Source organism: Octopus sinensis, unplaced genomic scaffold (genome assembly GCF_006345805.1).
Source record: "Octopus sinensis unplaced genomic scaffold, ASM634580v1 Contig11558, whole genome shotgun sequence".
In the NCBI taxonomy this organism is placed as follows: Eukaryota; Metazoa; Mollusca; class Cephalopoda; order Octopoda; family Octopodidae; genus Octopus; species Octopus sinensis.
The window spans coordinates 107,561-120,951 of NW_021832383.1; the positions used below are offsets into that span (position 1 = coordinate 107,561).

General features: G+C 38.9%; 2 protein-coding genes across 2 annotated transcripts in view; one reads left to right on the forward strand and one right to left on the reverse strand.

Annotated features, from left to right (window-relative positions):
- LOC115229008 (stress-70 protein, mitochondrial) overlaps nucleotides 1-1,214 on the forward strand; it is a 32,805-nt gene extending 31,591 nt beyond the window's left edge. The window contains exon 17 of the mRNA XM_029799436.2: nucleotides 684-1,214. Within this exon, the coding sequence (XP_029655296.1) occupies nucleotides 684-758 (75 nt within the window). The 3' untranslated portion in view covers nucleotides 759-1,214. The remainder of the gene's footprint in view (nucleotides 1-683) is intronic.
- Nucleotides 1,215-2,740: 1,526 nt separating this feature from the next.
- Nucleotides 2,741-13,391, reverse strand: part of LOC115229009 (U5 small nuclear ribonucleoprotein 200 kDa helicase-like) — a 72,892-nt gene continuing 62,241 nt past the window's right edge. Inside the window, 7 exon segments of the mRNA XM_029799438.2 lie at nucleotides 2,741-3,161; nucleotides 4,871-4,952; nucleotides 7,340-7,500; nucleotides 9,366-9,542; nucleotides 12,170-12,313; nucleotides 12,919-13,040; nucleotides 13,241-13,328. Coding sequence (XP_029655298.1) covers nucleotides 2,898-3,161; nucleotides 4,871-4,952; nucleotides 7,340-7,500; nucleotides 9,366-9,542; nucleotides 12,170-12,313; nucleotides 12,919-13,040; nucleotides 13,241-13,328 — 1,038 coding nt within the window. The 3' untranslated portion in view covers nucleotides 2,741-2,897.

The window sequence follows — 13,391 nt, forward strand, 5'->3', positions numbered from 1 at the left end:
TTGTCCCCCTAGCATTGCTTGACAACCGATGCTGGTGTGTTTATGTCCCCGTTACTTAGTGGTTCGGCAAAAGAGAAGGATAGAATAAGTAATGGGCTTACAAAAGAATAAGTCCCGGGGTCGAGTTGCTCGATTAAAGGCGGTGCTCCAGCATGGCCGCAGTCAAATGACTGAAAGAGTAACAATGTTAAAACCAGTTGTAAGTTTTGAAATCCTTGCATGAAATAAAAGGAAGAAAAGAAAATGAGGGTGGGATATGTGTTCTAGGAATGCAACATTACTAATTTAGAATGATGTGCTGAAATGTATGCAGTTGTACAGGGTACATTTTGTTGTGGTAATGTTGCTAGGAGTTGATCAGAGACACTTTTGGTATTTATTCCCATGAATTTGTCCAGTTTCTCTGTCCACTATTATTGAGAAAATTGTGGGGCAGAGTCCTCGGGTAATCCCTCTATAGGGTCTTATCGGAAGCAACTGTCTTTAAACTTTCTGACTGGATTCTTAAGTGATTAACTGAGACCATGGGTGTTATCCAAGCATCTTGTTCTACCCCTTGGTGCAGATTGAAAAGTTAAAATTAAATTTAAAAATAGGAGTAAATGGCAGGAACCACTCTCTGAGAACTTGTTCATTATTTTTCACCGTAAGCTAAAATATAATTTTTTTTTTCTTTTTCACAGATGGCTTCTGAGAGAGAATCCAGCACTAAAACAGAAGAATCACAAGAGGACAAAGAAAAAACAGATAAAAATTAACATCATTAATATGCTTAATTAGTAACATAATTAATTTTTTTTTTCTTTGGTCTTTGTGAAGACTATGATGATGATGGTGTAGTCTATCTGATCTGCTCACAAAAGGGACTTGGAAGTCAAGTCTGTCCATTTTTATCATCAGTTAGGAGGTGATTTTAGTGTGGACTGGTTAGATAACATTTGTAAATAATTAGAAATATATCACGGGTTCTTAACCTATCTCCCCGTCTCCCCACCAACAAATTCATTCTGGACTACAAAGCCAGTTGCATTTTTGTTTCCCAAACTATTGTTTCTCTTTATCTCTGTATATCTGTTAAAATATTTGAGCCATTATCTATTCCACTAACAGTTTCCTGGACCTGTATAATGGACTTAAAAGACAAAAGAAAGGGAAACTTGTTAGCCGCGTTACATTGAAGAAAAAAAAAATCATTAAAAGTGATAATTTCATGGTTTGTTTTGTATTAAATTATTTTGTTCCTGATTAATACCATAAGATTTTTGTTTTGCTGTGTTTTTTTTTAATTATTTCATAGTTGGTTCTGTGAGGAAGAATTGGCACTTGACAACAAATTTGCCTTTTTTGTGCCACTGGCACGGAAGCCAGTTAGCCACTCTGTCAACGATTACACTCGTATGATGATCTTTGCATCCCGCTAGTACGGATGCTAGTCATCAAATGTGATTTTGATTATCATGTATTTAACCCCTTTGATGCCAACTCACCTGATAACACCATTGCTTATTTCATACAGACTTCCCTTTTTAATGTGATTAAAGCCGAAGGCACAAGGCCTGAAATTTTGAGAGAGTAGGCTAAGTCAATTACAACAACCCCAGTATTTGACTGGTACTTGACTGTATATCGGGTGGAGCTGAGTTTGAATCTCATCAGAGATTTGTTGACCTCCAGTGTTGTGAACAGTAATTTGCTTGACAATTATATAGGGGCCGCCCTGTAAGAAAGTTCTCTGCTACCCTTTATCAATTATACCTCTGATGTGGCTTGCAGGATCCAAATCTAGCTTCTGTGGACTATTCTACCACGTGGTTTCTACAGATTGATGTATTTAAATTGCCAATCATTTTACAGTGAGTCAATGAATTTAGAATTTTCTTCTCTTAAGTCATTCGGACTCACTATCTTCCTAGATGGTAAAGCCCAACACTTTAAGAGCCAAATCCCTGATTGTATACAAGTTATGGATTCTAACCACCTTTATGTCTTTATCAATGCGGACACGTAAAATGTAGTCCAAAATAAGAACTACAATATTTGATTCGATTTCGCTAAAGAAAACATTTCGATCTGAGAGAGTAGCCTCCCTTGTTCAGTCCACAGTAATATGCTGATAGTAATAACGAAGGTCATGTCTTTCGTAAAACAGCAGCAGCAGACAATTGAGGATCTAAACTGATTTTCAAGTCTTAGCATCATGCTCTCGTTCATTCTGCTGAATAAACTCGACAGTAATCATTGCTATCAAATCTTGCATTATTGTGTAGCTCTAATTTCAAGAATGACATTGTAGAGTAGGTGTGAGAGGCCAAATCTGGCCAGTTTAAATGCTAAAGGGTGTTGTATACAACTTGTGGTTGATACATTTCCTATCAGATGCTGCGCTTTAAATAGTATGTACACCACATGCTGGACGTAATTAGAGCCTTTTCTGAGGTTGAACAATTGACACCTAACAGCTAAGCAGACTGAGACAATCAACTAGTGTCATATCAAAAGCACCCATTCTGGTGCTGTGTAAATGTACTCAGACTCAGTAAAGTGGTTGGCATTAGGAAGGGCATCCAGGTCCTGTCAAACCGTCCAACCCATACCAGCATGGCAAAACAGACATTATGTAGCAAACAAGAGCAACAGACTTATTTTTTATATAAACAAATGTCTTTGGAAACACTATTTGTACCAATTCCACTGTTTTGCACACAGAAAGTGAAGTTTAAATTACAAAGCAAGTCAAAAATTAATAGAAAACAAATGATTTTAATGATATAGAAAAAAAAAATTATGGATAGATTTGATTTGTAAATATTGATTTAGATCAGTCCAATAAGAATATAGAAGTTAATGGAAACTGTACAAAGGAACCGGATTCAAAGAATTTGAACACCCGTTAGCGCTCATTCCATGTCACTAGCATTATCACCGCTGCTCATGTCATCCTCCTCTTCGGCTTTATTGACATTAATGGAGAACTTGTATTCTTGGTCGCAGCCCATGTAGGCATCACTCATGAAGAACAAGATGTAATTGTGGTGTCCTACACTTGGGGCCACAAAGTCGAGTTTTACTTTGGCCTTTTGCTGTAAAGTCAGGCGCTTGATGGATAACAAGGAATTTGTCTTGGAATCACCAATAACTACCCACCATCCTTCTTCTCGTTTCTAGAAAGAGAAAGATTACATTGTGTAGATTATGCATAAAGCATACAGAACGTTCATAAATTATCTTTACAACTTTCACAATTTATCTAGAAGCGGTGTGTGCAACTAATGGAACAAGCATGGAAGTGTTCTGGTGTTTCTAATGAACTCTGAGTTATCCTTATTTAAAATTTTTTTTTTCAGAATATTTCAAATTGTAAAGGTAATTTATGGACACCCTGTATATTTGTACAAATATTCAGTGTGTGGATTAGATTATATATTTGTGTATATATTAGATTCACTGAAATAACTGGGGGTTTGGTTAAGAAGAGAAGGTAATGGACTGTGTATCGGGTGGAGCTGAGTTTGAATCTCACCAAAGAGATTATGGTGCACCCTTAAAGGATTTGGTGTAAAGAAGAGCATTTAGTTATAAAAAGAATTGTTAAACTGACACAACCTAAGTAAACTTAGATGAAATTACATAACAAAACTAGTCTACAGTGTTCACGGATGTGTTTAGAAAGGAAATAAATTTCGAACATAAGCACAAGATTTGAAATGTGTGAGGGGTTAGTTGATGGTGTCCAGTCTAATATTTAACAGGTACTTTAATTTTCTCAACCCTGGCAGGATGAAAGCACTCAGAGAGAGAACAGGAAAAAATATGGATGGGGTCCATAGCACTTTGATGCTGAAACAATTCTGCAACTCTAATGCCCTAAAAAATTTAATATTGTTAACTATGTTGACCCCTAGAAGAATGAAAGGTAGAACCAATCCTGGCAGAATTTGATCTCGGAATGTAAAAAAACCCCAAAAAACCTGAACAAATACAGCAAGACATTTTGCCCAATGCTCTGATGGTTCTAGCAATCTACTTGGAAAATACCAATGGTTTAAAATCTTAGTGGGGAGTATTTTACTGACCTTGAAAGGGTCAAAGGTGAGCTTGGTAGGGTTTGAACACAGAATGCAAAGACATGGGAGAAAGGACAAACATCTTTTTCTGATGCTCTAATAATACTTGGAAATAATAATAATAGATTCTACTATAAGCATAAGACCTGCAATTTTGTGGGGAGGGGAACAGCCCATTATATCAGTCCTAATCGCTTGACTGATATGTATTTTACTGATCCCGAAAGGATGAAGGCAAAGTCCACCTTGGTGGAATTTGAACTCAAAATGTAGAGACATGAAATGCTGCTAAGCATTTTGCCTGACATGTCAACGATTCTGCCAGCTCACCACCTTAAGAATGATGATAATAATCCTTTCTATTATAGGCACAAGGCCTGAAATTTTGAGGGAGTAGGGCAAGTCAATAACAACGACCCCAGTATTTAACTGTTACTTAATTCATTTGATCCCCAAAAGGATGAAAGGCAAAGTCGACCGTGGCAGAATTTGAACTCAGAATGTAAGGACAGGCAAAATACCAAGCATGTGCTAATAATACTGCCAGGTCGCTAACTTTAATAATAATCGTTTCTGCTAAATGCATAAGGCCTGAAATTTTGGGGGAGGGGACCAGTGGATTACATCGATCCCAGTGTATAACTGGTATTTATTTATCAACCCCCAAAAGATGAAAGGCTAAGTCACCCCTGGCGGAATTTGAACACAAAAACGTAAAGACAGGTGAAATACTGCTAAGGATTTTGCCTGGCATGCTAACGATTCTGCCAGCTCACAACCTTAATAATAATGATGATAATTCTTACCTGTGGGAAAAACGGAGCAATGACAGGTCCAGTTATTTCGTCTTCTCTCTCAAGTGTGACAAGTACATTCACAGTAGAACCACTGTAGACAAAATACATGTTAACCAAAAGTCAGTAACAACAGAAACAAAATAGCATGGAACTGTCAATTATGATATAAAACATTGTTTAAACAGAATATATTTTACATTGGAACAACCGGTGTCTGTGAATTATTCATCCAAAATCTCTAGATTTTCAGTCAGAATGCTGGACAGAAAATATTCCAGTACAACAATTATGCATTCTCTTACTCACACAATCATCATTTTACCATGAACTTTTTCATGTTTGCATAGATCAGACGAAATTTGTTGAGGTACATTACCTGTCATCTAATGCTCTACCTGTAGTCCGTTCTCACCTGCTTGCTAGGTCATATTTCCCTGAGTCCATTTCATACAAACAGCACAAGAAAGATTTGTTCCGCAATTACTGCATGATGTGAAGACAAGGACATGCACACACAAACATATATATGCGTGTGTGTTGCACTTTGTTCAGTTTCTGCCGACCATATCATCATCATCATCGTTTAGCGTCCACCTTTCCATGCTAGCATGGGTTGGACGGTTCTACTGGGGTCTGTGAAGCCAGAAGGCTTCATCAGGCTCCAGTCTGATCTGGCAGTGTTTCTACGGCTGGATGCCCTTCCTAACGCCAACCACTCCGAGAGTGTAGTGGGTGCTTTTTACGTGCCACCCGCACAGGTGCCAGACAGAGCTGGCAAACGGCCACGAACGGATGGTGCTTTTTATGTGCCACCGGCACGAGGGCCAGGCGAGGCTGGCAACGGACAATACACCTGCTAAGTTCTCTTTGGTCCAGGGTTGTAGTAAAAGACATTTTACCCAAGGGGTGCTGTGCAGTGGAATGAACCGGGAAAGCATGTTTGCAACCGGGGGAGTATAATGATACATTTGTAAAACAATCTACTCAGGCACAAAGCCTGAAATTTGGTGGGATTACATCGACCCCAGTGCACAACTGGTACTTAACTCTTTTGACCCTGGAAGGATGAAAGGCAAAAATCAGCTTTGGCAGAACTTGAACTCAGAATGTAAAGCTGGGAGAAATGCCACGAAGGTTTTATATTCTGAGTTCAAATTCTGCTGAAGCCACCTTTGCCTTTCATCCTATCAGGGTTGATAAAATAGGAACCAATTGAAATAATCGCCTTGTCCTCCCCCACAAAATTTCAGGCTTTGTGCCGAGAGGGGAAAGGATTATTTTACAAATGTAGTTTCAGGTTCATTAGCCCCTTACCCAACAATTATTTTGAAAATAAATGTATTTTTTAATTGTTTTATTTTACCAAGTTTTGAATGGTGATTTCGAGGTATATTTCAAACCTTATTTATTATGAATTTTAATTCAATAATATTGATTTTAAATTACGGCATTGGGCAGAAACGAGTTAACCCGTTTTTAGACGAAGGAACTCGTTTGCTGTCGATTTTGGGGAGTCTATCTTTTGACGAGTTAACTCGCCAGAGATAGAAAAAAAAAACGATTTCGGTCAAAACGCATGTATTCGTTTCTGCCGGGTAAGGGGTTAAAATAATAAGAACAAACTCCTTGACAGGACTTATGTAGGTCAGTATGCCACAGAGATATCAGCATTGCTAATTTAAGTTATGTCAATACTCGAGATAAGACAGTTAAAGCCTGTTTCATCATATCACAGCTTGTCCTAGTTTCTGTGTCGTGTCCTCAAATACAGGTCACTGCTTTGAATGAGACACCAGTTCTTCACAGGATTAAAGCTTTCTAATCACCCCAACTACTGCTGGCAGCAATACATAGTGAAGCTAAGCTATACATGTTTAATATGTGTATGTAATGATGTAGCTCGCAACTAACTTCTACCCCTGGCCCTTGTTCTGTCCCCATTCACCATTACTCACTTCCAATCTTGAGGGTCTCCTCACCCTTATTTTATCCATTTCTATTTCCACCCTGATCACACTCAGCTACCCTTCTATAATTTAAGTAGTCATGGAGATTCTTTACTGGGAAAAAACTTGTTCTGGTCCTTTCTTTCATACTTTAACCCCTTACATCCAAGCGTAAAGCTACCTCCCTCTCTACTGCAGTATGGTGACCTTTAATAGCCCTGGTGTCACTGGAAACACCAACCAGTACACTCTGTAAAAGAAGGGCACCCAGCCATAGAAACGATACCGAAGCAAGCACTGGAGCACGCTGCAGTCCTCAGGCCCACTGGATTCTGTCAAACCTCATGACAGCATGTGACACAGATGTTAAATGATGATGACAATGTGTCTATGTGCGTGTTTGGCAGAACTGTCCAAGTCCTGCTAGCATAGAAAACATAACAAAAACCTTCAGAAATGTCGATGGAGATCTGTGTCTGTCAATGAGGAACTGGAAAGAAAAAGAGAAGCAAATGAGAATGGATAAGTTTACCTTTTGATGATGTCTTTATCTTGAACCTCAAAGGTCAACTCAATGTTGGGATATCGGTTACAGAACCTTGCCACGCCAGCCATCTCAGTGTCGGACAACTGCAGCAGAGCATTGCGCTCATCGTCTTCCATCTCCATGATGTCAAATATAGTTTCATGACCCTGTCGAAAGAACAACAATTAGCCAAACAACGGCATCTTTCTCTACTCTTTGAATTATAATTATAGGCGCAGGAGTGGTTGTGGCATCAACAACAAATGCCTCAAAAACCACACGGTCAAGGGATAAGAATGAAGGAAGAAAAGAAATGAAAGAATTTAGAGGAAAAGTCGAAAGAAATGCTTAAAAGATAGGAACGACAAATCCTATTGTTACTGAAACTTTGAGAGCAATGAATAGGGAGATAAGACCCCTAAGCACTCAAGTAGCCCAGTCAAAAAAAATTCAGCAGGGACTTGGAACTGTAAAATAAAGCTCCGTTAACCCTTTGACACCCAGATTATTCAGTCAAAAGTAAAGCTTATTTATTTACATTGTTTTGGATTAATCATGGATTATCTCGTAGCAAAGAGGTTTTAATGATATGATTGCTTATTTTTAGAATGACGTTGCAAGGTAGGTGTGAGAGCCCAGATCTAGCCAGTTTGAACATTAAAACAGATAGAATATATATTGGCTGGATACGGCAGGTGTGAATACTAAATGGTAAATTACAGAGAATTACAGAGGCGGCGAGCTGGCAGAAACGTTAGCACGCCGGGCGAAATGCTTTGCGGTATTTCGTCTGCCGTTACGTTCTGAGTTCAAATTCTGCCGAGGTCGACTTTGCCTTCCATCCTTTCGGGGTCGATAAATTAAGCACCAGGGGTCGATGTAATCGACTTAATACCTATGTTTGTCCCCTCTATGTTCAGCCCCTTGTGGGTAATAAAGAAATAGGTAAATTACAGAGAAGAGTTCATCTCCTTCAGTGTCTTTAAATGCAGAAGAGGCGCCACCAAAATTTATTTGCTTTATGTCTGTATTTCCAGGATGGCAAGAATTAGACTGGGAGGGACTTGACACAGGATTTTTACAGTCAGATGCCCTTCCTCTCAACAACCCTTATCAGTTTTTTTTTTTTTTGAGTGAAGAACACTTAATTTCAGCTCTGAGCAAGCAAATGATTTGTTGATAGAAAACACCAAGAAATGCTCCTGGTTGCAGTCCAGCTACAAATGATGATGCCACAGCAGATTGTAAACATTTGCACACAGAACCCCACCCCCCAAGTGGTAGAATGCTTGCCTGCCAAAGAGGTGGGCTCAGTTTCTTTCCCAGTCTTCTTTTATAGGTGCAGGTGTGGCTGTGTGGTAAGAAGCTTGCTGCCCAAGGCGGCTAGCTGGCAGAAACGTTAGCACGCCGGGCAAAATGCTTAGCGGTATGCCTGCCGCTACATTCTGAGTTCGAATTCCGCCGAGGTCGACTTTGCCTTTCATCCTTTTGGGGTACCAGTTACATACTGGGGGGTCGATGTAATCGACTTAATCTCTTTGTCTGTCCTTGTTTGTCCCTTCTATATTTAGCCCCTTGTGGGCAATAAATAAATAAGGAGCTTGCTTCCCAGCCATATGGTTCTGGGTTCAATCCCACAGCAAGGCACCTTGGGCAAGTGTGTTCTACTACAGCCTTGGGCTGACCAAAGCCTTGTGAGTGGATTTGGTAGATGGAATCTGAAAGAACCCTGTTATGTGTGCGTGTATGTTTCTGTATTTATGTTTGTCCCCACCCATCACTTGACAAATGTTGGTTTGTTTATGTCCCCGTAACCTTGATGGTTTGGCAAAAGAGGCCAATTAAAATAAGTACGAGACTTAAATAAGAACAAACAAAAGACACACACACACACACACACACACACAGAATAAGTTTGTTATTTTTCAGTCGGTCAACCAAATTCTCAAGGCATACAAAAGGGAAATCTTCAATATCGTCCCAAAGGCAGAAAGAAACTTGTAAAAAGGTGGATATGGTTAAGAGCAAATACCTTCTCTTGACATCTGATGATGGTTTCGTTAGTAAAGAACGGTAGCTGCTTCAGGTAGGAATCTTTACTCCACATCGCCTGGGTAACCATTTGAGTAAGTTCCATGGCAGAAAGAGCAGGACTCAGCCAACCGTTGCTACTCAGGACATCCACACAAGCTTGGATCAAGCGAATAGCCTACAAAAAAACACAAATATATATATATATAAAAAAAACACAACAGGTAAGTACAATACGTTTGAATACATGAATACGTGTGTGTATGTATGTATATTATATATCTTTATATATAAAAGTGAGGTGGTGTGTCTGTCTCCTACGATTTAGATTCCTAACTACTCCCACATTTTGCGGTGCAGTTTAACCAAAACCGGGTATCTTATAGTCGTGATTCATATCGAGCCCTTCTGGGTATTAGCGTGCGTCTACGATGAGTCTACGATTTAAAAAAAAATTTACCATCAATTTTTTCCATTTCTAATGCATTTTTGGCATATATAAGGGAAGTAACTCTCTAAAAATTTATTATTAAATCTCAGAACGTAAAAAGCTACAGTAACACCCCCCCCTTTGTGGTTAGCCATATTGAGATGGCTATTATACTTTACATCTCTAAAAATGCTTATATAGTTATTTCCCTTACAAACCCGAGCAACGCCGGGCGATACTGCTAGTATATAAATATAAATTAAATTAGAGATAAAACCACTATTAGGCAAATCAGTGAAAAACAAACCAAAACACAGAAATAAAACCAATTAATATAATAATTATATTAATTTATTTATTAATTAATTTTATTTTTATGTTTTGGCTTATGTTGTTCACTGTTTGATTTGCCTAATAGTGGTTTTATCTAATTTAATTTATATTTATACTGTAAAATTAGATTTAATCCTAAATCTAATTTTTCCCTGTAAGTTTGGATTTACTCCCTAATTTTATTATTATATATAAATATATATTTGTTGTGTGTATGCATATATTAGCATATATTATATGCTCATTTTTCTCCAGGCTAGATACATTTGCACCTTGTTTTCCACTTCAGGCCTGCTCTGGCTTAGCTTCATAACCTATTTCTTTACTACTCACAAGGGGCTAAACACAGAGGGGACAAACAAGGACAGACAAACAAGGACAGACAAACAGATTAAGTCAATTACATCGACCCCAGTGCGTAACTGGTACTTAATTTATCGACCCCAAAAGGATGAAAGGCAAAGTCGACCTCGGCGGAATTTGAACTCAGAACGTAACGGCAGACGAAATAAGCATTTCGCCCGCCGCGCTAACGTTTCTGCCTGCTCGCCGCTTAGCTTCATAACCTATTTCTTTACTACTCACAAGGGGCTAAACACAGAGAGGACAAACAAGGATAGACAAACAGATTAAGTCAATTACATCGACCATAGTGCGTAACTGGTACTTAATTTATCGACCCCAAAAGGATGAAAGGCAAAGTCGACCTCGGCGGAATTTGAACTCAGAACGTAACGGCAGACGAAATAAGCATTTCGCCCGCCGCGCTAACGTTTCTGCCTGCTCGCCGCTTAGCTTCATAACCTATTGTCCAGTCACTTGCTAACTGACCTGGACCCTGTTCTATACTTTTCCTACATAGATTTCTAAACAGTAAATAAATATAAGACACTGTTTTCTTCCAAATACTCAATGTGGTACAACTGGTTGAGGAGAGCCTATGATGGAATTTGCAAAGAGACATGCAATTTGTCAAACAATACATAGTAAACACACACTCATTCTCTCCATCATTTGCTCACTCCCTTTATTTGTAAGCTGAGCTGGTTACCAAATTAGTAAAAACGGTTATTATGTAAATATATGTTATCAAATAAAATTTGTCTACTGCATAGAAAATAAGAAACATCATCATCATCATCATCATCATCGTTTAACGTCCGTTCTCCATGCTAGCATGGGTTGGACGGTTCGACCGGGGATCTGGGAAGCCAGAAGGCTGCACCAGGCTCCAGTCTTATCTGGCAATGTTTCTACAGCTGGATGCCCTTCCTAACGACAACCACTCCGTGAGTGTAGTGGGTGCTTTTTATGTGCCACCTGCACAGGTGCCAGGCGAGGCTGGCAACGGCCACGGTCGGATTGGTGTATTTTACGTGCCACCGGCACGGAAGCCAATCGAGGCGGCGCTGGCATCGGCCATGAGTCGGATAGTGCTTTTTATGTACCACCAGACCAGGGGTCCTGGCTGGTTCAATTCGATTTCGATTTCGCTTGCCCCAACATGACTTCAACAATTTGGTCCTATCTCCTCACTGGTTGGCCAATCAACATTTGAGCTTTGTCTTCTCATTGGATAAAAATGTTCAATAGTCGACCGATCAACATTTGAGCTTTATCTTTATAAAACTTCAAAGATTGCTTAGCAACCAAGCCATATAACTTCTCACAAAATTAAAAACCCTACTGGTTAGTCTGTATCGAAATTACATGTTCCGTTTCATTGAACATTCATTGACCTGTCACCACTTCTATTTCCACCGAGGTCGACTTTGCTTTTCATCCTTTCGGGGTCGATAAACTAAGTACCAGTTAGTGGGAGTAGTTAGGAATCTAAATCGTAGGAGACAGACAGCACACAACCTCACTGGGATCGATGTAATCGACTTAATGCGTTCGTCTGTCCTTGTTTGTCCCCTCGTGGGCAATAAAGAAATATATTATATTCTTCTCTGTCATTGTCTCCGTTAGTTTATAGAATCCAAGAGTGAGACCATTATTTCAGGTAATAAAAGAGAGAATTAGGAATTGGCAAGACTTACTTTACTCAGAATCAGTTCCTTGTCTGACTGTAATTCTGCAGATAATTGCAGCCGAGACAAATGGGCTTGTAACAACAGGTTTGTCTTCATGTGGGGGTCGTTGTATTTTGGGTTTGCCAGTTTGTGGGGCAAACGTGTGGCCAACTGAAACAATAAAGGGATGAAGAATTATCATAAAGAACTGGAATATGGGTACACGTTACTTGTAGCCAAATAAATTACCAAGAAAGTACTGAGGAAAGTGTGTGCATGGGGAGGGTGATGGTAATGACTCACACTCTTTCAAATGACTTTAACCCTTTCGTTACCGTATTTATTTTGAGATGCTCTGGGTTTCATTCAATTAATTTTAAATATAACAAAGAATTTAATAAAAGAACTTAGTTATCATTCAGCTAGTGTTGGGAACATAAATTGTGACTAAGGTTTGGTAGAAGATTTTAAATCAATACTTTTGAAAACAAGACATTTGTACTACAGAGCCAGAGGCGGTTTTGGCCCGGGTTGGTATCAAAAGGGTTAAGAACCATTGTTAGCATGACGAAGTAAAACAAAATCTTTAACGACAGACTCATTCCTTTACTGTGTCTTTTAGAAAAGAGTTCCATGTGACCGAAAGATAAACCCTGATGCTATCAATGTTTGCGAACCAAAATGTAGTTCTTTAAACTGATAATTAATTCTTAAGCTTGATCACAACACACACAAAAAAAAATTAATCAAAATAACAACACAGAGAGAAAACTTACCTGTTTCAGCACTTGGTCCTCATGATGCCGAATTGAGATGGATTCATATTCTGCAGCATTCGAGATGATTTCAATGAGTCCTTTCACTTTAGTTTTAGCATTCAAAGACATGCTGAACAATTCTGAAGGTAAAAAAAAAAAATTATCACAGAATGTAATAATTCCAAATGGAATGATCATTTTAGCATTTAAACCAGCCATACCAGGAAACTGAGAGACAAATGTTGCATAAAACACCAATGAAAGTTCTTGCAAAGGAATACTTTGGTTTTCTTTCGCTTGCAGACGTTAAACAAATGTGGCAGTAATTCTTCTCACTTACCGATTGTTGTGTAATTGATGTAATAATAGGCAGCGATCATACCCAGGTTGAGTGGGGCGACATCCATTTCGTCTTCAACACTGATACACTGAGAAGCAAGAGAAAACATTATGTATATAGCGACAAAGTGTGTATGTGTGCGTGTGTAGAA